This window comes from Onychostruthus taczanowskii, unplaced genomic scaffold (genome assembly GCF_017590055.1).
Source record: "Onychostruthus taczanowskii isolate IOZ18803 unplaced genomic scaffold, ASM1759005v1 scaffold15, whole genome shotgun sequence".
In the NCBI taxonomy this organism is placed as follows: Eukaryota; Metazoa; Chordata; class Aves; order Passeriformes; family Passeridae; genus Onychostruthus; species Onychostruthus taczanowskii.
Window position 1 is genome coordinate 1,990,368 of NW_024498685.1, and position 24,212 is coordinate 2,014,579.

The following is a 24,212-nucleotide window of genomic DNA, read 5'->3' on the forward strand; positions in this document are numbered from 1 at the left end:
CATTCTACAGAAAGAAATTCCTCTCTAGGAGAGTAAAAGTGCATTTTCTGGTTGGGGTGGGCTTTTCTTGCCTTAAAAATGCAAAGAAATAATTTATTTTAATTGTGAGATCTGAATCAAGCCATACTGGGTTTTTTTGGAGCTTACTGGAAAGATTTTAATCTGAGTGAGTTTAATAAAATTATAAACTTAATTACTTCACTTCCCTGTCATAACATTCCCAGAGACACATTGTTATTAATTTTGTTCTGTTGTAAAAAAAGGGTAATTCTGGTTTGTGGTAAAAAAGGAAAATTCAAATTTTTGTTTGTGTTTAGAACAAACAAGGCTGCAATGACAGAACACTTTGTTCAACAGAAAATCTGAAACTTTCAAGTCTGTAGAAATCCATAAAAAATTAAAATAGACATTTCTTCCCTATTTCTTCTATTGTTTTTAAGTACAAAAAAAAATTAAGGAAAAGTGAAAAAAAGTGTAGAAATCCTTTTAAAAGAATTTTGTGAATATGCTTCAGTGGAAGAACCTTCTCCGTTACCTCCTGTAATTGTTTTATACCTCAAAATCTGCTAGCCTAGCACACTTACTTGGTTAGAGTGAGATATATAGATATATATAGAGATATTTACAGAGATATATACAGAGATATATATTTTCTTATAGTGAAGAAGAATTTAATGCTTTTTCCCTCCCCTGGTTGTTCTAGGGCTTTCAGCAGAAATTCTCCTTCCATAGTAAAGAGATTGTGGCCATCAGTTGTTCCTGGTGCAAGCTGGCGGTAAGTGGAAAACACTTCAGGAGACTGGGTTTAACTAGGTGTGATTGTGGGGGTTTTTTTTATTTGTTGGTTCGTGTTTTTTTTTTTTTTTTTTTTTTTTTTTTTTTGTCTTTTTATTTTAATTTTTTTTCCTAAGAAGACATGGCTTAGGAAGATAATCTTTAGCTACATGTCCTAAATCTCCATACACTGAAGAACTTGAAGATGATGGAGTTGGGAATATTGCTCCAGTTTTTGTACTGTCACTCTCTTCTTCTTCTCCAGGCTTCCCTTTTGTCTTTCTTGACTCTACTCTTTCTCTCTCTTCCAGTTTCATAACAAAGTCACCTGTTTCATGCTACATCACATTGAGGAGCCATGTTCCCTGGGGGCTCATGCTGCTGTCATTGTGCCTCCCACCTGGATCATTAAGGTGAAGAAACCTCAGGTAACTGCATGCTGTCTGTTTCTGAAGCTGTCTGGCTGTGCAGGGCCTGTCTGGCTGTGCAGGGCCAGCCTGGCTTCTCTGCTTGGTCCTCCTTCACCAATGCATGCTTGTTCACCCCTGCCTCTATCCCTGAAACCCAGCATACATCCATGGTGGCTATGAACCTGTATCCTCCTTCCCCTCCACCAAGTCCTTCAGTGAATTTCCCTGTTTGGGATGACCAGCAACAAACATGACTCGTTCTGAGCTAATTCAGCTCAGAGTTGTTCCTGTAACTGTGAGTTCAGCAAGCATACTGCAAGACATCCCCTGTGTGGTAGGCAGTCAAGCATGTTTCATTAAATAGAGCTGAGCAAATACAGGGAAAAACTTCACAAACATTCACTTGAACTGCATTAAGAATTGGCTGTGTCTGGACTGGCATCCCTCTGAATTTGCCTTTAATGGACATGCAAAGAATCAGAACTTACTTGCACCAGTGCTTGTTCAGTCAGCAGTAAACAAACCCACACGCTCATTGTTGCACATAACAGGCATTGGAATTCAAAGCTTTTGTGATGGATGTGGTAGGTCTTGGAGAGGGTAATTCACTGCTGAACACAACAGGGAAAAAAAGTATCCAAAAGAGAGGGCCAGAAATGAAAAAGGGGCTCACATCATGGTAGAATAATGTTTTCTTTGAAAGTCTGTTGTTATTCCAACTTGAGCTGAAAGAAACAAACACTGAACATATCAGGGAGTCAGAAATGCTGGTTAAATTTTTTATTTCAGAATAATATTCTTTATTTCAGCCCATCCTTGGGAAGTGACCTGGGCTTTTTGACTCTGCCTCCTGGCTGTCAAGAAGCTAAGAAGTTCAGGCTGTAGCCAAGGCACTAAGACAAAAGTAGTCCATGAAATCAGAAAAAGGCCTAAATTGTGACACTGCCTTTAGTTCTAGTTTAGGGATGTGACAGATTTGGGCATGAGTAGGAAGCTGGTTGTTAAAGACAAGGGGCAGAGGAAATACATGGATAGAGTTACCAAAAAATCAACAAAAGAAGCCTCTGTTTCTCCTTTAGGTCAAGAGAGAGCATTGCAATATTCCTAGCCACCTCCACTCTGAGAAAAAAAGGTTTTTTTGCCATTTTTAGATTTTCCCCACACTCTTTTCTCTGTTTTACTCAGTCTCCTCCAGAGAAATACTTTTTTCTCTTTTGTTGAGGAATGTTTGAGTCCTTGGCAGGGACTTAATATCCTTGGCTAATTTTTAGCAACTGTGTGGTATTTGACAGATGTATCCATGTTTGACCTTACTAAAAAAAGATTTTCTTCAAGTATTTAAATTTTTACTTTACTTAATTTTTATTAAAAAAGGAAAAAAAAAACCCCACCAAATAAAAAAAACCCAATAAACCCTGATGTGTAATTTTCTTTTGATTTGGCTTTTGCCCAAAGTAGGGTATATCTTCCTTATAATATTTATAGAGAATTTCCTTTCTTGTCCATTTTTTAAAAACTTTAAATTAAAAAATTAGTCTAATCTAGATAATTGTGATTTATGGAAAAAATATTTTTTAAATAAAGTCTTAAAATGTTAAGCCAAAAGAAAGTAGCTGTTAACTTTGTGTGCCTAAGTCATGAGCACAGAGAAAGTACTTGATTATTAACTTGCAATCACATCTCTAATCCTTGAAATTCATGGTCAGTAGCATGCAAAACCTTATCTTGAGTACCTGGAGCATTAAATAGATCAAAATTGTATTTAGCACAGACAATGGGTGCATTTCCATGAGGCTTCCTAATAACTCCTATTGGAGTTATAGGAAATGCATCCTTATTATTTTAGAATATAGTGATGCATCTTTTGGATGTGTTTTCAGATGTTTTGGCAGAAGTCTAGTTTTCTTATTTATTGTTTTCTTAGGAAATATTTTTCCTCCCCTGCTGTTTCTGGTCAGCTCTACTTCTATTATTATGATCCTCTTCACCCTATATCAATGTTTGGTGAACACTATGAATTATTCACATCACTTGATCCAGAGAGTACAAACACAATGTTTAGAAATTGTTGTAATTTCAATAAAAAAAAAAGAATGTGTAACCAACGCAATGTGTTTTTCACATTTTTCACAGTCAGAATAAATATGGCTAGAAGGTTTTTGGGTGTAAAATATTTCCTCAGCTCTAATTAACTACTTACATTGGTCACAGACAACTCCTGAACTGAATTCCCCATTCATATAAAATTGATTTTCGTGGTGCCTGCATCTTGTTTGTTTGTGGTTTCCTTGAAGTAAATAAGATGGCGTTTTGTAGCAAAACCTTGCTCTGTTTTACAATTTTTTATTTTTTGACTGCCACAAAAATGGTTTTCCATGCTTATTTTGTACAACAACCTTTCAAATATTAGGCTTGCATGAAGACCATACTCTGTCTCGTTACCAAAAATGCTGGGGTAGTGAAGAATCATGGTGTAATTGGTTAAGAACAAATTTATGCTGACATCTATGGTCTAAATGGGGAGCTTTTGCTTCTTATAAGCAACTGATTTAAAGATGAAGAATATTCAGAATGGTTCAACCATGGCAGCTCTGTGTGTAATGATCCCCCTACATGAATGGAAAACTCAAATACCTCTTCCATCTTATCTGTAATGTGAGCTACTTCTGTAACTTTTCTACTGATTTCCAGTATTTCTGTATTGTTGGCAGTGCTTTGATACCAGCTCTGTTTTCCTGGGGTTCAAAACAATTCCATCTCCTAGTTTGTGAAGCAGGTCACCCTTGTTGACTGGTGGTATTTCGTTATAGGTGAGGTTTGATAGGCGAAGTGATATTAGCTCTGGCAGTGAACTTGCTATATGCTTGTGTTGTGGGAGAAAAGTAGATGATAAGGAGGATCTGACTGATGGATTTACTGATTTAGTCTGTCTTCTGTTTGGGAAGACAAAGGCAGTAACTGTAAAATTCTAAGGTTTTTCTGTTCAAGGTGAGTAAATTAGTGTTTTCTTCTCCTCCGTTGAGGACTGTGAACTAGTTCTAGTGAATACTTACATTTCTGGGCTTATTTCCATATTTCCTCAATTGCTGAGTGCATCTGGCTTGTCTGACAGTTGTTTGGGAACAACCAGAAGATGGTCGAGATTGACCTTCCCAAATGCAAGTTTGTTGTTAGAGTAATTTGAAAATCAGTGTGCTAAAAGCCTTTGAAAACTGAGGATGAAATGTTGTAAAGGAAAAGGTTGAAAGGTTTCATAGGATTTGTCTGAGGTAGTTTATGGCCTTCACACCATCCCACACCATACAAGAAGGACTCCAATTACTCTCTTCATCTACCTAAGCTTTCTGAGAGCTATACTGACCATTCAATAATATGAAAAATCTCTTTTTGAAGATGGACAAACTGATATCCACAAAGGAGAGGTTTCCTCTCTAGAGGGAAGTTAGAATTTACTTATTGTGCCCATTTAAAGGTATGCTTTGCTATCAGATAGCTTGTTAAATAACAGTTTGTTTACAAACTTTCTGTGAACAAGGTATGACATATCCATTTCTTCACTTCAGTGTGCAAAGACTGCTGATACTCTTTGGGTGTTACTCTGCTGCATGTTTTCAGAAAACCCCTGCTTATGTCTAAGCAGCTTTCTGTGGTTCATCTGCTACGGACACGAGGTTGCAATTACCTCAGCAAAGCTTCAGGTTCTGTTAACACTATAGGTGTAGGCATGTTTGAAAAAAAAAAAAAAGAGGTGAAATAACATGGTAGAGATGCAGCATTTAGTGCCTTTTTAAGCATGGAAATGAAAACGGTTTTAACTGTGAATGGAGACTTAGCCTTAAACTGTTTCTTTAATATAGCTGTATGCCTTTTCCCACCCCACTGTTAGGTACATTATAGTGGGATTTAATGACAACTACATTTAAGCATTCTTTAAGTTATTCTTTTATAATTATTCAGGGTTTTACTGAGCTGTCTTTACCCTTGGCATGTGTGTGAGCTTTCAGCACACTGCTAACAAGAGTGTGCATAGACAAGATCTCCTCTCTGACCTGTGTTCAGAGAGAATCCTTCAGGGAATGCTTGAGGAATTGGGCTAAGGCCTCAATGGGAGACAGCTTTGAATGTAATGCCCCCATAACTTTCTGTTGGCATCAAGATTTTGCCTGCAGTCAATGTGACTACTGAGGTAGGGAAGCACAAGACGGTGTGGATGGGATTGCTGATGCACTTGGTAGTCAGTGCAGTCTTTATGGTTTATCATGCTTTCAAGATCACTTTGTATCAGCGTAGGGAAGACTGTGAACTTAAGAACACTTCTTTAGGTAGTTTCTCAAAATATGGCCTAAAAGGGCAAATTTCTGAAATCGGTCTATAGAGCCGTCTTGTCTTCAATATTTTCAGTAAGCAATAAGGCATGACAATTTAACTTCGGACCTTGTGCTCTATGGCAGGCTTCTCTTGGTCTGTGTGATAGAGGGCAATGCCTTTAGGTATTTCAGTTAGATAGCTGTTAGTTTTTCTTCTCAGGGATGCTGAGCGTTAACTTGTGCATCTGGCATGTCATACTCAAGTCTTGAAATTCTAAAAGTGGTTGATGTGTATTAAACAAAACTTAGTAGCTATTCCTGTTAATGTTGGATGGTGAGCAGGATTAAAACTAAACATCACTTTTTACAGATTTGATGATCTCTGCTTGTTTAGTGGTACACATCTGATCAAGGTCAGGAAAGAAAAGAACTTTCAGATGAGCTGAGTGAATCTTGCTTTCCCTCTTATATCCAGGAAAAAAAAAAAAATCAATGAACTTTGTTCTAATTCCTCATGCTACTTTATTTCCTGGTGATGGTTAGGCTAGAAGTTGAAATACTGCAAAAATATTTGGAGTATTTCCCATAAGATAAAATTTCAATTATGGAAATGGTTAGGATTTCCTGCAGGTGTAACTTCAATTAGTGAATTAAAATAAATTAAAAAAAAAAAACCCAAATTTCCCCTTTTTACTGTTCTTATCACACCAGAACACCTTTTTGTTCCACGTCATAGAGCAGACTGTCATCTGCCTGGAGAATAGCCTTAACGTAAGTTCTACTTTAATAGGTTCTGCAGAAATACAAGCACTTGTACATTTTCCTACGTAGTTAAGTGATATTATTATTTAAAAACAAACAAAAAAAATCAGCAAACAAACACCTTCTCCACTTAAATCCTTAAAAATCAGCAATTCAGTTTGTTCCTTAGCAGATGATTGCACAAGTTTCTTGATAGGCTGGAAATGACTCTATGGTGCCAGCATCATATGCCATGGTGGCCTACGTTATGTTGAGTCATAATGGTTGCCAGAGCTAAAACTTTTTGTTTTCTTTCCTTAAAAAAAAAAAAAAAAAGAAAAGCAAACAAAAAAACATGAAAAATATCTTATTTATCATGTTTTTTTATTACATCTTTATGCAGGTGGTCTCCATACCAGGAGACGAGCCTGATTGGGCAGGAGACTGGAGCCCCGAAGGGGAAACGGGCGTCTCCTACCCCTTTTGGGAGGGTTGGCAGGTACAACATGTGGTGTTATGTGAGTCTATGGGAGCATCTGATCTTTTTTCCCCCCTCACAGCGTGGGAAAGTTTCTGGTTCCAAAGCACCAGTCTGGTCTCCGTGTGTGGCTTTGTCCATAAACGGTGGTGTGGAAGTGTAAAGCATGCAGCGCATGTAATTTAAATCTCGAGCATGTGCCAGATACTCTTATCATTCTCCAAGTGGACATGCATGGAAGAGCTTCGTAAAGGGGATCTGTCTTTGCCTGTCTTCTAAATTTTGTTTTGCTTTTCATGTATTCTTTTTCCTTTCGATGTAGAACTCCTTAAAGACTTCAACAAGACGAAAGAAGAGAACATCCTTTAAAAGAAAAGCCAGCAAAAGAGGAAATGAAGTAGGTATTCAAGTGCTTTGGAAATCATGCTCCATTTGTTTAAATGTCTAAACACAGACTTAAAAGTTTTTTGGGCTTTTTTTCCCTTTATTTCACTGGAATGTTTAATGCATTTTTCCCCTGGGAAATTCCATGATATTGAGTTTGTTGTTAGAAGAGATAAAACTCATATGAAAAGTTTTATTTTCTGAGTTGATTTTTCTCAAGAAACGATGTACCATACTCCAGAAGGACCAGCACCCTAAAGAAAGTGTGTTCCCTTTGGATGTAAGAGATTTAGCTCACGCCTTTTTTTTCCACTAAGGAGAACAGGGATGTGAAACTGGGGTTGTGAAACCCATGGTAAGTGCACTGATGCAAGGCTGTGGTCTGGATGTGATCCGTTTTTGTATGTCTTCTTCAGGGGATCTCATATTAAAATTGGACCACAGAGAGAGACAGCAGTTTATTGATCTATTGGTGTATTTACTATGTGCCTATAGAAGAACTTGCTTCCATGTCCTTCCTAGTGGATTAATTATCTAGACAAGCAGTCTCATGAGAGAGGTGGAGGGAGACTCACCCCTGCATAGACAGGGCTCTCTGGTTCAAGTTCTTTCTTGCATGGTGGGAGAACTGCAGACCAGAAACTGGAATCTGTGTCTGTGAAAGCCCAGGACAGTGCCCTCATTACTGGGTTCTGGGGTGTCCTGCAGGGGCTAAGGAGTAGGGAGGCAAATAATTTTCCCAAGGATGTTGGATCTGTGGCATTTGTTTAGAGGTGGGAAGGTGGTAAGGCCAAGAATTTGAGAGCAGATTATCTGCAAATAAGTGCTTATGCAACTTGTCTGTTAGATGGAATTAATGGAAAAAGTAACTTATCTCATTCTATTTTACTTTGGAAAAACTGTTAGTATTAGAAATAACACTGTCTCTGACACATTATTAGTGTTGTGTGAATAATTGTGGGGAATAGGGTCAGAAATAACCTCAAAAGAATTTTGAAATAATTGTAAGCTACCCTGAAATTATATTTCCCCCCTCTTACTTTATTCTGTTGTCTCAGCTGGATAAATTGCTCTCAACTGGGCACCACATTGACATGGCTGTGCTATTTCCAGTACCTGAGGTAGTTTTGTCAGAGCTAGGTTGGGTCTTCTGTGTGTTCTATGACAAAGAAACTTACATCCCTTGCATTGAAGCTGTTTATTCTTCTGTTTCTCAGGATAACAAAGGCCGGCCTTTTGTGATAAAACCTATCTCCTCTCCTCTCATGAAACCACTGCTGGTTTTTGTCAATCCAAAAAGTGGAGGGAATCAGGTAAGAGTATCAGCTGGGTCTGGATTGTGAAGTTTAAGTTTAACAGCAGGGTTTCTGCAAATGACTCTATTTCTTGGCCAGTCAGATAGAAAGGACTCTATGCCTGAAGAAACCTGAAGACCTTCCTTAGAAGAGGTCCTTGCTGTGGAATGGCCTTTCTACTTCAGTAGAGTTGGATGACTGGAATGGATATTTGAGTACTTGAGTGGTTGTACTCCTATCTTCAGGTTCTTGAAAGGAATCTAAAATGATACTTTGGAATTTTTCAGAAGATTTCATCTTTTCACAAAGAATTTAGGTTTCCAGTGAAGATTTTAGACTTTATCCAAAAAGTGGTTTAGCTTTGCTAGGAAAGGGTTGTTGAAATTTCTCAATGAGAAATGACATATCCCTATGGCATCTAAAAAAATCATCAGTGGTCTTGTACTGTACCACAGAGACCAAGTTGCAGTGGCTAAAATGCAGCAGATTTCTTACTTAGGATTCTTGGAATTAATGAATACTTACCCAAGTGAATATTTTCCCGGTTCTGCCACTTTTTGAATATCAAATAATTGGAGTGCCTTTCAATAAATAGGGCCTTGTAATAGGAAAGACTGGTGTAAGATACAATAGAGGCCTATAGAGCATGGAGAGTAGTATAGGCACTGCTCATTTTCTCCTCTGTTAGAATTACAGAGGATATAAAATGAAACTGTTTAGACTGATTCAAACAAAAGGAAAAAGCTGGTTCTTCTCTCAGTTTGCAGTTCAGTGAAAAACTCCTTGAATTAGGATTTGGTGGATGCTAAACACATCTGGAGGAGATATTACACAGGCTGGAGCAGATATTTGGAAGTGAAAAACCGTGATGTCCTGTACCTCCCTCTGGTTCAAGAGTTCTTTGAACTGCACATAACTGAGACTGGAAGAATATCTATGGCACACATCACATTTATTTTCTGTCTTCTTATACCTTTTCCTAGGTACTATGACTGCTATTCTTGGTTCGTCAGGGAAGGTGTCAGGCAGAAGAGCCATCCCTAGGAAGGGAGATCTATGGAAAATTCCTGATGTGTACCCTCAGGCCATGTCTGAAAGGCATTCTTGAATTAGAGTGCAAGCTCAGCCCATAGAGTTCTTAGCTCTCTGCTACTAATAAGAGATCCTGTTACTTTGTGTCTGGGCAGAACGTTGAAGGAAGGGATTTGAGTGGCAATATGAACCTCAGAGTTTGAGAAAACAGAAATTATACCTTTAGGTGGTGGGCTGGCCACACTACATAAAGTGAGGGAACATTGAGGCAGTTGTACCCCACAAAGTCCTTGACTCCTGCTTCATTAGATGGTAGAGGTTACAATGATGAATGATCATTGTGGTGATAGTGGAGGCCACTGTCATTGCTTGGGCATTGAGCAGCACACTGTTCAGTGCTGGAGATGGTGGAGACTTTGGCTACAACTTTGTTCAACTTCTTGCTGTCATGGATAGCTGAGGGTGAGGTGGGATAACTGAGGTTTCTTCTTGTTGCAGGTGATGAGAGGCAGAAGAACAGGTTGCTGTGGGAGATGAGCCCACAGTTGGTCTGACCCCAACTGCCTGTTCTTACAGACCATTAGTGATCTGTGTGGTTGAAATTGGTCTATATGCCTGCATGCGCACCTCGTCCTGGATTGCTATTCTAGAGCAGTCATTTGCTATGCCACTTTCTAGTTTGTCTTCTTGTTTTGTGTTGGCTTTATAAAGGACAGAAAGAAAGAAAAGCGGTTGAGATACAGCGAATAATGCACACTATTTCCAATAATCTTTAAACTGCTCATAACTTCCCTTCCTTTCATTTTTCTCTCTTGCCAGGGCACCAAGGTTCTCCAAATGTTTATGTGGTATTTGAATCCACGCCAGGTCTTTGATCTCTCTCAGGAAGGGCCAAGAGATGCGTAAGTAGTGGAGCCTTCATTGCTGTGCAGCCTATTTCTGGTCTGGTCAGGAAAACAGGAAAAGATCCAGCCTGGCTGGATTAGTGACTGTATGAGGTTTACATATCCAGGTTATGGTAGCAAGGGGAAGAGCTGCAGTGGGGGCTTTTGTGAGAAGAGGTCAGGAGCTGTCCCTCTGTCCAGACAGAGGCAGGTCCAGATGGCTCCAAGGCTCACTGAGGATCCCAATGCCTACCATTCCCTAATGAATGAGAATACCAGTGGGGTGAGGCTGCCTCCAGACTGCCACACAACAGCACTGTGCAACTGTCCCTGCTCACTGACTGACTAACTCAGCTTAGCCAGACAGTACTGAAGAGCAAACCTCTTCCAAGGGAGAGAGTATCTCTCTTTAAAGGGCTGATTTTTGCTGCCAAGGGCTGAGAAACCATCCTTCTGTGGTACTTGACATGGGGATACTGGCTTTTCTTAACCATCTGTTCAGAACTGCTTTCACATTTTGTAAATATGTTTTGTATGTTTTTGTAAATATTATTGTTATAAATATTTTATAGTAATAATGCAAAATCAAATATTTGCCTGTAGAAGAGCAGTCCAAGTGTTTCCTATTCAAGGCACCCAAGCTTTTTATTTGCCTGTGGAAGCACCTGCACTGCTGTTCTCTTATGATGTTTAGAAGCTTTAAGTTAAACATACATTTTTCAGAGCTGTATAATGGGGAAAAGGAGGGTTAGTTCCTCTAGTCACTCAGCTCTCTACATGTGAATGTCCCCACCTTCATTAGCAAATATTTCATGATGATGTTGTATGAAGGGTGCAACTGAAGGAGCAGGACTTCAAAGGGTGCTTTTTTTGAACTCTCCTGTTGATATTTAGATCACATATCCAGAGAAAGAACTCTATTACATATTCTTGCCTTCTGTGGTGTTAAAATACAGTCACTAGTTGAAGAAGCTGTCACATTATACAAGACTCAGAAATGGTAGCTCAAAAAGTCAAGATGAAGAACACTAAATATTGTTTTAAAACCTCAGTTTAAATTTGTTTACTTTAGGGTAAGAGAAAAATGAAAGATTTTGACCTCCCTAGAGGGGAATATGAAAATCTGAGAAGATGCTAAACTGATCAAACACTTGCCTAACATGGAGGAAGGCCTCATTTCACATCCTAGTGGTTTCTCATTTCTACCTCTACTCATATTTTTAGTAATGAATATTTGAAAATGCTATAAGTGGTAGTTACACTGTCACTCAGCAAAATGCATTAAAAATGTCTACATTACTGTTCTTACATTTTTCTCCTTTTTTCCCCCTTTTCCTCCCTGGGTAGGCTGGAGCTGTACAGAAAAGTGCCGAACCTGCGGATCCTGGCATGTGGTGGGGATGGGACGGTAGGTGGCAGGGACATGGTAGTGCCATGGTCTTTGGCCCAATGATTAAACTCCTCACAATGGTGGGTTTCCCACCTCACCCTGCCTGCAGAGGCACAGAGAGACAACATATCTTACACTTGTGAAAGCTAATATTTGTTTTTCAATTTTCTGTGTGGTCTGGCCTGTGAAGATATGAGGCCAGATGCTCATGTTCAAAACCTTCTTTCCTTTATGCATAAAGATTTTGTACAGGTTAAAAGGAATAAACACTAACTTTGCTGGTCTCCTCTCACTATATGCATTCGATCTGAGGGTTAACTTAGTGTCTGGCAGCCATTATGTCTTAGTTTCTGCTCCCTCCTGCTAGACCCTGGCAGATCCATGTTCAGTACTTTTCTTTACAACACAATTTCTGTGCTCCTGGATAAGTGAATGGGGTCAGGTCTTAAAAGGATTTGTGCACCTTCATTTGGAGAAAAACTCTGCAGCTCATGGTCTGAAGGTCATGAGTGGTAATGGAGTTATTATAATGGCATTCTCTTTCCAGTACTTCAAAATATTTTAAATCCCAGTCTGTGCCACTGAGTGCTAATACAGTTGAAAAATTGACCTTTAATCTCTAGGGGCTCAGTTCCTCAACATGCATTTGATGGCAATTTTAGCAGTAAGTAGGGTAATGAAAATGCATTACTACTCACAAGATGCAGTGACTGGACAGAACATATCTATGTAGATCTTTAGGGCATGGAGAGGTGGTTGTTTTATTTTGTAGAGAGCTTAATCCCCTCACAAAATTCACTTCAGCTTGAACTTCTGGGGGAATTTTCCCAGCTTTTTTGGGTTCTTTTAAAACCCCAGGGGTAGGGATATTAATATCAATGTTTCCCCGGCAAGAATGAAGAAAAAGAATGAAGGCAGACCACTCCCTTGCTGGTATATGTGAAAGCAAGAAATGACTGTTACTGAATGATGAACTTAAGAAACATGAAAGGCAGTCCTTTAGCTGGAGGCATCAGCTGAGAAGAAGTATTTCCATCTGTTTCTTTTCCATCTGAGGAAGGGGGGGAAAAAGATTATTATTAAGATATTAAAAGAGAAAAGAATACAGCTACGTTGAGTTGGACCATCCTATTTCCCTCTGCTGAACTGTGCGAGAGGTGGCAGCACCTTCTCATTAGTATGAGCAGCACTCCACTTCTACCTCTGCTGCTACTCAGTTTGAAACAAATTAATTTCTAGTTATTCCCAAAGCCATTACATCTAGAAATGAAAAATCTGGCTCAAATGGACTTAATGAATATGCAATGAGACCAGATGTTACCTCTCATTACTGAGGTGAATCAGAACTTTATAGTAACTTTTCTATTGTCACTTCAGGGCAGAAGTGGAAAGCTTTGCTTTCAAAGGAGTCAGGAGCTTTCTGTTTACAGGGAAATGGTAGTATGTGTCATCTGGATTGTGCAACTAATGTACAAGGTTTAGAAGTGACCTCAAGTTAAATAGCAATGTAGTGCTTATAAATTGAAATTTGTTCATCAGTGAAAAGCATTTACAAAAGTGGTAGGTATTTTGATGTTTCCGGTATCAGTGGGAGGCTGAAGCACAGATGTGTGGATTAAGTCAGTGGTAATGACAATGACCAACTTCTTTAAGAAGTCCTGGCCCTACTGATGTTATCTTGACTTTTTATTCTGTCTCCTGTTATCAATGCAGAAGTATAGATATTTTGAAAAAGAGAGGATTATTTACCTCTGAAAATCCCTTTAAAGACCTCAGTATTTTTGGTGACATCCAAGGTCATGAGAGCTGTAAGTACTTGAAATGGCTGTTGTCAGACAATGAACTCAAGTAGGGGATTGCATCCCAGATGAATGCTTTAATAATTGGACAATTGGTTATGATAAATAGCTGTCTGATAAATGTCATTTGTGCAAAATTAAATTTATTTTGAAGAGACTTGGAGAGAGAAATACCCTAGAATACTAAATAGCATGGTGGTTTCTCTATTTATCAGACCACCTCCTCTGCAGTTCTTCAAACTCCAGCTATTTTTCCTGATAGCCATGTTTTGCTGGGTGCCTTTTGTGAAGCTACCCTGGTTTGGATTGAGAATATCTTTGAAATCACAGTAATATTATTGGAGCAAGAAAAATTCAATCCAGCTGTAGTCAGGATTTAGGTTTTCTGTCCTATTTAAAAGCTCACATTTGCAGTAGAAACTGTATCTTTGAAAGCCGGCAACAGGAAAAAAAAATCTTCTGTTAATTTTTATTAATTCTTTATCTAAAAATGCAGCACTCACATTTGCAGTAGAAACTGTACTGCATCTTTGAAAGCCGGCAACAGGAAAAAAAAATCTTCTGTTAATTTTTATTAATTCTTTATCTAAAAATGCAGCACAGGTTCTTCACTTTTTTTTTCAAAGTGACAAATAGTTTAAGGAAGGGTCCTTTGTTTTTGCAGCAAGAATTTCAGTCACCCAAAGTTTGATAACATCTTTAGCAACAATTCTTTCTTCCCTTTGAAAATTACCATTTAATGAAAACAAAATAATTTACAGTAATTTGTTCCTTCTGGCTAGACTTCTATTTGAAAGCTTTATGTAGTCCAGAAGAAAGATAGAATAAATAGCTGTCTGAAATAACTAATAGCTTAGGATAGAAAAGAGACAGATTCACTGCTCCAATCCAAAGTCTCCAACCCTGAGCTGTAGTCTGCCTTTCAGTCTAGTCTTTTATTATTTTATTAGGTGCGTATGTGTGTATATGTGTGTATATCTGTATATTGTATAAATATATATAGATATGATGCCTTGTACTGAGTGAAATAATTCAGCACAAAGGTCTCTTCTATGGGAGAGGGAGACTTGTGAACAAGTTCATGCTTGGCAGTTCTGAGACACCATGCTGTTTTAATGTGTCTCTCATTTTCTTTCATAGCTGTTTGTCAAAGGTTGAGTTTCTTTTGACATAACAGCAATTAAAAAAAAATTACCTTGAATTGTCCATATTATTCTTCATTCATTTTTAGATTTCTTTTACTTGATCTTCTCTGTAAAAAAGAATATGATATGATCAAAATATGTGTTTTCCCTATAATATTCCTAAAGGTTCTCCTAATTTTTCTTTTTATAGGTGGGCTGGATCCTGTCCATCCTTGATGAGCTGCAACTCAGCCCCCCACCTCCTGTGGCTGTCCTTCCACTTGGCACTGGGAATGACCTTGCCCGCACCCTCAACTGGGGTGGGGTAAGGACTGGCTGGGGTACCTTTATGTGGGGGTTCTCAACTTGCTGCTCAGATTTAGTTGTGTGGGGTGGATTTTCCTTTTGGCTAAAATAGTTGGCAGGGCTGTGTCCAAGATCAGTTTCACTCTGGCAGAACGGTTTGCTTTAATCTGCAGTCTGGGATTTTGAATTACTAATGTTGTTGTTGAAATAAAAATGTACGTAGATGTATCTGGTATTTCAGGCCAAGTAACAAGAACAATAAACAGGCTTCTAATTTGAGCATAATTTAAAGTTTCTCTTTGTTTATCCTTTACTACAGCTCTGGGCTTATTCCAGGAAAGGCAGATATTTGAATTCCTCTCCTTATGGCCTTTGCCTGCAGTAGACTTGTGCACCTCAATAGCTTATTAAAATGCTTGATCAAAAATTTATTGAGGGTTTTAGGCATGTGTGAAAGGAGGGAAGTCTGTACGTAATTGGTAACTTGATTTCTTTTCATTATCCATGGCTGACACTCTGGTCACTCTGGTGTCAGGGTTACACAGATGAGCCAGTGTCTAAGATCCTGTGCCATGTAGAAGATGGAACCATTGTCCAGCTGGACCGTTGGAATCTCCAGGTTGAGCGCAACCCTGATTTGCCCCAGGATGAGCTGGAGGACGGGGCACGTAAGGTTGGAGCCTGCTTTTTCCCATGGAAACTACAGAATGCTTATGAACCACTTTGGGTTACACTTTAAGCAGCATGGGTGGGGAGTCCTGCAACTTTTAAATTTTCTATTTGCATCTCTCCCTTTGATTCTTTTCATGTGTCAGTGATTCCAGAGTTGTGTGAAAGGCATTTATTTGTTGTTTGAAACACCTTTGCATTGAACATTTATGTCAAAGATTAAATCCTGGAAAAAAATCCATAGCATTTTATCAGAAAGGTCATTGTTGCTTTTCTCTAGTTGCAGGAAAACTGCCATCCATTCCCCAATTAGACAGGCATTGAACATTTATGTAAAAGATTAAATCCTGGAAAAAAAATCCCTAGCGTTTTATCAGAAAGGTCATTGTTGCTTTTCTCTAGTTGCAGGAAAACTGCCATCCATTCCCCAATTAGACAAAACTAAAAACTGGATGCAAAATTTAATTCCTTAGGATTTTGCTAATGGATACCAGCTGTTTCCTACTTTACAGTAAGGTGTGGGGTATTTTTGTACTTAACTTCTTTCTGTGTGGGTCTCCATGTAATCTCCACTAGTGTATCTTGGTAGTTGAAGTATGGGAAACTTTTTGCAAGGAAATTGCATGGTAATTTATCATTTGGACTGGAGATGTTGAAAATACTACAAAACTAAAAAAACTTCCCGATTCTGTGAATAATTTTCTTCTTCTCAGTGATAATTTCCAGTTTATCTATTGGGTGCTACAGTTGCCTCTCTACAGCCCTGAGTAATTTATCATTTGGACTGGAGATGCTGAAAATACTACAAAACTAAAAAAAACTTCCCGATTCTGTGAATCATTTTCTTCTTCTCAGTGATAATTTCCAGCTTATCTATTGGATGCTACAGTTGCCTCTCTACAGCCCTGCTCGGTGTGTGAAACAATGAAGAGGCCAGATGTGTGCCTGCCTGCCTCATGCATCCTCAACAGGATTAGGGCTTTTTCTCTGGGACTTGGCTTCCTCCTGGTTATATATGGAGTGAGAAGAGCACATCTGGAGCTTCATTTGCCATGCTGAGCTTGAAGAGCTAGCAAAACCTTTGAAAACCTTTGTGTTGGTGATATGTTAAGTGGTGCAGCCTTATGGGAAATCTAAATGACAACATAAGGAACCTTTGATGTGTTAACAAAGGCACACATATGATCATAAAGCACTGTAGGTCTCTTCGTGTTCTTTGGGCTCTTGTATCCAATCATTTTCCACAAGCCATTACCAACCCACAGAGCAACCTTCTGCTTACATATCCCTGATATGTTCCACTTTGTTCTTAGTAGGTTTCCAGGATGAGCCAAGTTTAAATAGTTAAACCCTGGTGTGTTGAGAAATGTTCCATTCATATTGTTTTAATGTCTCTGTATCATCTAATTACAGCTTCCCCTAAATGTCTTCAATAATTACTTCAGTCTTGGATTTGATGCACATGTTACGCTGGAGTTCCATGAATCCAGAGGTAATAAGAACTTTTTATTTCCTTAGTCTTGTGGATAGGCAGTCATTTTATTAATTAGAAATAGAGTTAGATTTAACATCTGTTCTTATAATTCAGAAGTAAAGTTGGAACATAAAACCTTAAGATACATACAAGAAGAAAAATGATTGTGTTGTGAGTTTCCAAGGGACTTCATGATTAAGAAATTAAAAAAGTACTAAGAAGACTGTAATATACTGCAGGAAAAAGGCTGAGAGGGAAGCTTTACAAAGTGTTAGATCTTGTAAAGGAGATAATATATGTCAGGTGTGAGTGTGGAAGTGGAGGGAAGAGAAGAGCCACAAGACTGGAAGTGGCAGGAATATAATTGTGTTATCGAACTGAACAGCTGTTACCTATGGATCAGTATACCATACCCTGGCCTTGGTACAGACACAGAATTCTCTATGCAAGTTAAAGGGTTTAATGCCCACAGAAGTGTCAGGAATTTGAGCAGTTGTAGCACTTTGTCTGTCTCCTTGCCAGTGGCAGTTATGCCACCCTGAACAGACTGACATGTGGCTTAAGGACTGATAGCTACAGCTTTGAACTGATATGAACAGCTCTACTTATAAGGTTTAGGCAGGTGTGCTTGTAGAAACAAACTTTGCTCAAGTGTCTGCCTTCAGCTTTTGGTCATTACAGCTTCCTATGCAGGTATTTTTTTCTGAAACACAGTCTTCCTCATAGTCACTGTCATACTATCAGAGTGTCATTTCAAGATGAAAAGATAGCACTCTAATGCCAGACTAAATAAAGAGCAGGATACATGATGGAATGAGCTAATGCATATTTTATGATGTTTAAGACTGCTTCAGGCTTTAGGAATAATAATGAGGGGCCACAAAAGGGCACAGGCATGAAATTATGACAGCTGTATGAATTTTTCTATGAGTGCATGTCACTTTGCATTGCTAATGTGACTGTGAATATACTGTATAGATTAAATGCATGGCTACTTTCTCATTTAATGGAGGCATTATTTAATAATGAAGTCATGGAGCCCTATAAAGGATGAATGTTATTCCAGACATGCCAGGGTTTTAAAAATTTACATGGGTGAAAAAGCACTTGGCAGAGCAAGCTGTGTGTCTGAGTATGTATGGCCAAGAGAGCTTCTATAGCACAAGTCTTCGCTGCTGGTGTCATCCTTGTCTTCTCAAATGCTAAAATATATGAAGTGAATTCTATGTATTTTAGAAGAAGAAATCTTATAGGAAAGCCTTGAAGGTGTTGCTGGTGTGTGGGTTGTATTGTTTTTCATGTGGAGTTGGGGTTGTTCTGCCTAGAGAAGAAAAGGTTCCTGGGAGCACTTATTATAGCCTTTCAGTACTTTATAAGTACTGAAGGGGATTTATAAGAAAAATGGGTCCTGTTTCAATAGGACAACGGATAATGGCTCTAAGCAAAAATACTGTAAATTTGGATTAGATATAAGGAAGTAGTTTTTAACAACGAGGGTGGTAAAACACTGGCACAGGTTGCCCAGAGAAGTGGTGGGTGCCCCATCCCTGGAAACATTCGAAGCTGGATTGAATGAGGCTCTGAGCAACCTGATCTGTGAAGATCAGGTGAAGATGTCCCTGCCCATTGCAGGGAGTTGGACTAGATGGGCTTTAAAGGCTCCTTCCAGCCCAAGGGATGCAGTGGCTTGGCAAATTAAGCAATGCAAAGCAGATTATGATTTTATATACCACAGATTATAATCCAGAGAAATTCTTAGCAATGGTAGCCAAGTGTTAAGTACTTTCACAGCTATAGCATTTGTGCTCTTGAGGTAATTGGTTGCATACATTTGCTTATTTGCAACTATTGTAATTGCATCTAGTATTTAAAAAAATAATATCATGCCTGAAAACCAAAATAAGATAAATTGATATGAGCTCTCAGCCAATGGGACACTTTAAGCAGTAGATATTGGTCAGGTGTTATATTTAGAATAAGCAGTGATTTCAGTGTCTCAGAGGAACCTATATATTAATGTGGCCTTTTCCATGGCAACCTCTACACTTTTCTTGTGACTAATCAGATTGAGACTTGAGGGTTGGATCCAAGTCTGATGCATTTATCTTTGCTTTTTTGGGAAGTGTTCTGGGCACTGTCTCTTTCCAACTTCCTCCATTGTTATCCCTATGCTTTGGTAGAGCATGGAAGATGCAATTTACTTTATCCCTGCTGACATGCTGTTTGATCTCTCAGCTGTGCAGGACTGTTCATCTGCAGGAAACTTCCCCACTGCACACAGACAGAGTATAACACATTCCATTTTTCTGTTTCTGAGATGGTTTAGGAATGGTGAGGGTGGAGTGAGCCTTGGATATGCACTCAATAATTTACTTCTTCTAATCAACTTAAGGCTCTATTTTACATCACAGAATCCTTCCTCCCTACCCGTGCTCGTCTATGTTGGCAGAAGTAGGACCAGTAGGTAGAGGGACTGCTGAGTCCCTGACATCAGAAAGGTTCCTTTTCCTGTTCTAAACTGGGTCTGTAGTTAGGGGGAGTATTTGTCATAAGATCCATGTAAGGTCCTGTGCTGGGGTGCCTGCTGTCTGGAGCCGTTGGGGATACTCACATGAGAGAATGTGCAGCACAGGCACTAAGCCTCCAGAAGCCTTCTGCTGCTTAGCATGAGGTGTTGAGACTCTCTGCAAAGAGCTGTGAGCTCAATAAGTGAGATGAGATTGACTTATGCAGTTAAATTCATTTTTTGAAGTAGAAGTTGCCCTGACTGATTTTGAGTCACCTGTGACACAGCAACAGACAGAGTAACTGAGCCAACAAGCAAATCAGAAACCTCAAGCAGCTCATTCTTGCAAAATGGAGCTGAATTTTGTGAAATGTAGTGGCTTTCGAGACCTGGAAGTATTGTTTTAAGTGGTCATTTGAGAGGTAATTTGGATGTGTCCACACTAATTAGATGCTTTAACCAGAACGACTGCCGTGGTAGTTTGATGTTTTCACTAGAGAATCAATGAGCCAGGGTGAGTAGTTGGCACTAACACTGAACACAGGGTAAGAAAAGCTGCTTCTGGAATGTCTAGATGCCACAAACAAGGAAAGCAATTTCCAAGGAGGCTCAAGAATGAACTGTATTCTGGGAAATGTGCCTTATATTGGGAGATAAAGGGAACTCCATTTAGCTTATCTGAAAGAAGGTTAAGAGGCTATTTAATCACTGCCTATAAGTATTTACTCGAGGAGAAGATATTTGATAGTTGAAGGCTCTTTAATCTGACAGGGAAGTATAACAAGATTTAGCAGCTGGCAGCTGAAGACTGAAAATTTCAAGATTGGAAACCACCACATTTACATTAACAGTGAGAATAATTAACCATTAGAGGTACATTACTACTAGACTTAAAATTCTCCATCTCTTGGAGTCTAATCAAAATGAAACGGGTTTCTAAATAGGTTTTAGAGTAACCAATTCTCTTTTTCCTTTTTTTTAAAATTATTTTTCTGCAGAAATCTTTGGGTAAAAATGCCTATTCCTTAGTAACTCTTTAACACATCAGAATTTAGGGGCTATTTAATATTGTAATTTACTAATGGTTTACTCCTGGTTCAAAACATGGGTTATTGTTTCATGAATTTCTGATAATTCTTACACATTTGTTCTCCATTGTTAGAAACAGAAGTTTTAAAATTCTATTCTATCATAAGATGAATAGTCTGAGAGGTGTTAAATTAACTGATTAAATTCTTGTTACCTCTTTGCTCTATTTCCAATCTCTACAAGAAAAGGGAAGGATTCAATATCAGTGTTTGAAATCTGATAGTAGAGAAAGGCACAGATGGGGGACTCACACAGAAAACATATTTATGGTAATATTTTCTATGAGTGATACACTGAAAGCACTGTAGTGCTGGCAAGGAATGTGAAGGTATAATGAAGTCTACTTGTTTTATTAGGGTGTTCATACTTTTATTTTTCATCCTTTCACAGAAGCAAATCCAGAGAAATTCAACAGCCGATTTAGAAATAAAATGTTTTATGCTGGGGTAAGTAGGGATTTGTCTTACAGAATGATGTTAACTTAGTTGCTTGAATGTCTTCTTAATTACCTTCCCCCTCACTTTCTCACATCAGGAGCTCATGCCCGTTTATTCTGCCTGTTACAATTTCAAGCGCACTCATGCTGTTTCTGGCAGTGCCACACACAGGTGTCTGTAGAAAAGAGCCTGTGGTACTCTTATTATGCAGAGCTGGGCAGGTGAGAAAAGTGCCACTCCTTTGGACACAGTCCTGGTCATATCTTGGTCCCTCTGCTTCTGGCTCATAAGTTTCTCAAGGCACTGCTCTGCTTCTTTCAGGGCTTCAGAACTGCACTGATACTGACTTTCTTAGAGAAATTCCCAACTTTTTGGCCTTCATCTTTGTAGCTTTGAGGAGCAGTCTTGGTTGTAGGGTGGTGGTGAGTGCAGGGCACAAATCAGATATTTGGAGTGATTAATGGCAGGTGAATATGCACATATAATTACCCATATAATGCCTCCTGTGCATTCAGGAGGCAAATGGACAACACTTCATTCTAAAGCCATTAAGAGTAAACACTAGTTTGATAATGAATGACATATAATGTATTTCTAGATGAAAACACCCATGCGCCTTAAATATGGAAACAAGTTTATAAGCAAGAATTTGTGCTTAATGGCTCAGGATACCATTGAACTTGGGGGTCCAAGGACTTTTTTTCAATTAAGCTCCCAAAAGCAGAAGTATCACGATTTAAAACAATAAAATCAAATCATGTCTTCTGAGAGAGTAAGTTTGACCAAAGGAGGGCATTTTGGTAATTAGCTCTGTGGAGGGATAAGAACTGAGGAAAAAGAAAGAGTGGAAGTGCTGACAATTCCTGCACTGATTTCTGTTGCAGGCAGCCTTTACAGACTTTCTGCAAAGAAGCTCAAGAGATTTATCCAAACATGTTAAAGTTGTGGTGAGTATAAGAAATTGTGTCATAATATTGTGGAAAGGGGGTGGATGTGGAGGTTTGGAGAGAGAGTGAGGTGAGAGTTTAATGGCTCTGTTACTTTTCAGTTTTGAGCATGACATTTGCAACACATTCCAAGGAAAGTCTTGGGAAAGTTGTTACAAAGCAGCAACACTTCTCTTGTCTGTGGCTCCATTCAGCAATTTCTCTGTGCTCTGTCACTTTGGCTTTGTAGTGTGATGGCACAGACCTGACTCCAAAGATCCAGGAGCTGAAGTTCCAGTGTATAGTGTTTTTAAACATACCCAGGTAAGCTCAAGACACATTCTTGAAGTTATGCAAGAAAAATAACAGTAGTTTTCAAAAGACACCTAACAGTTTTCCTAGGCTGGGTGAATGTACAGGAAGCATTTTCTCACCTCACTGAGAGCTGGCTCCTTATAATGCTGTTAATGAGCTATGCAGAATGGCATCAGAGTTCGGGGTGCAGCAAAACCATTCCTTAGAAAGTTGAATATCCTGATACAATAGAAATGCTTAACAAACACACTTTGAAAAGCTGTGCATCTAACCTGCAAATAAGTTATTAAAGGGACAGATATCTGGTCTTGTGCTTAATTAGAGTCCAAGTGTGGAAAAAATGGAAAGGGGGAGGAGGGGGCAGAAATGGAGAGAGGGGAAGGATAAATATTTTAGCAGTTAAGGAATATCAAACTGCTGAAAGAAGTCAGTTTTTAACATGTTACAAGGTGTCCTTAATAAAAATAAAGCTGAGTTATCAAAAGTTGTTGGTATCCTGTTCTCTAGAACAGTAGTCTCCAAACTTAATTTGATTGTGCATTTCTGTCAGTAAAAAGCTTTTAAGCACCACCTCAATATATGTATATTTATAAATTATATACATGTACCTCTATTCTAGTATTACAAGCAATATGTATGTTTTTAATATTTGCTTTCTTATTGAAAGTAAAAGTAATAGTTTTCTTCATACACTCTAATTGTCTTGTCCGTTGTGGATTTTTCTTGCATGCACCCCACTTTGGAGACCATTGCTTTAGACAACCTCCTTCTTTGCTCCACATGCAGTACCAAGCACTTAATCTTTTGAGTCCTGCACTGCAAGCTAAGCTTTGAAGAGGCGACTTGTTGCCACCTCTTCAAAGTTCCCACTTCTATCCCTTTCAGATCACTTTTACATCTATTCTTTGATGGTAGAGAGATGCCACAGCTGTATCTGTTTCTGCTTCTTATGTCTCCCTGTCTCCTCAAAGTATGCAACATTTTGCATTCCTTGTGCTGAGCTAGCAGGGAGAGGGGAAAGAGGGGCAAAACAGCTTTATGGCTCAAGAGCTTACAGCAGGAATCAAAGCAAATAGGGAGTGCTGCTACTCTATGACCTGTTTCCTGATGTTTCCCCATTTTCCTCTCAGAGAGGAACCTGATAAAATTTATGGTGAGTACATCTGAGGGTTTTGTATCATCTTGGGAAGAAAAAGAACAGGCTAAAAGGCTACTAGGCAGGACCCATCAAGGCAAGCTGCTTTCTCCAACTGGCTCTCCAAACCTCTCTCTGTAGGTATTGTGCTGGCACAATGCCCTGGGGGAACCCTGGTGACCACAGAGACTTTGAGCCCCAGCGTCACGATGATGGCTACATTGAAGTCATCGGGTTCACCATGGCCTCGCTGGTGAGTACAGGGGGTGCTGCCAGGCTGGGAGAGCTCTGTGGGCAACACTGCAGAGTGCAAAATACTCCTTGTTACTGAAAAACAGATGTGTTTCCCCATAGATAAGGCCAAAGCGTGCTCTGCTGTTAAACGGCAGAGCCAAATAGTTATTTTCTAATAAGAGAAGTGTTATTTAATAATAAAAAGTATTATTTGCAAAATATGGCTGATTTGCATGTGCAGTGCTCTGAAGTTAAATGGCAAAATTATTACAGTAAGAGCAGTATGATAGGAGCATGAAATCATGATTTTGCTGTGGCAATGTTCTATGATCAAATAAACACTCCTTTCTCTCTTTGGCTTTTGTATTTCATTCTATGGTATTAAAGTATATTTTTAAGTATAGATGGTATATAAATATGAAATATGATATAAACTTATATGGATATATAGTTTCTGTATGCTCACAAAAAGTCTTGTGAAACTTTAGTAATAGCTGTGGAAG

The 24,212-nt window shown here is 38.9% G+C and overlaps 1 protein-coding gene across 3 annotated transcripts in view; it reads left to right on the top strand.

Moving 5' to 3' along the window:
• Positions 1 to 1,085: 1,085 nt before the first annotated feature.
• The window catches only part of DGKI (diacylglycerol kinase iota), a 100,974-nt gene continuing 77,847 nt past the window's right edge, over positions 1,086 to 24,212 (top strand). For 2 of the 3 annotated variants that reach the window (XM_041398594.1, XM_041398595.1), the window contains exons 1-12: positions 1,086 to 1,202; positions 7,033 to 7,119; positions 8,312 to 8,407; positions 10,241 to 10,323; positions 11,653 to 11,713; positions 14,830 to 14,943; positions 15,460 to 15,597; positions 17,007 to 17,085; positions 21,053 to 21,108; positions 21,984 to 22,046; positions 22,276 to 22,349; positions 23,617 to 23,728. In XM_041398594.1, the coding sequence (XP_041254528.1) occupies positions 1,110 to 1,202; positions 7,033 to 7,119; positions 8,312 to 8,407; positions 10,241 to 10,323; positions 11,653 to 11,713; positions 14,830 to 14,943; positions 15,460 to 15,597; positions 17,007 to 17,085; positions 21,053 to 21,108; positions 21,984 to 22,046; positions 22,276 to 22,349; positions 23,617 to 23,728 (1,056 nt within the window). In that variant the 5' untranslated portion in view covers positions 1,086 to 1,109. The remainder of the gene's footprint in view (positions 1,203 to 7,032; positions 7,120 to 8,311; positions 8,408 to 10,240; positions 10,324 to 11,652; positions 11,714 to 14,829; positions 14,944 to 15,459; positions 15,598 to 17,006; positions 17,086 to 21,052; positions 21,109 to 21,983; positions 22,047 to 22,275; positions 22,350 to 23,616; positions 23,729 to 24,212) is intronic. The other variant, XM_041398596.1, reaches the window with a different exon arrangement.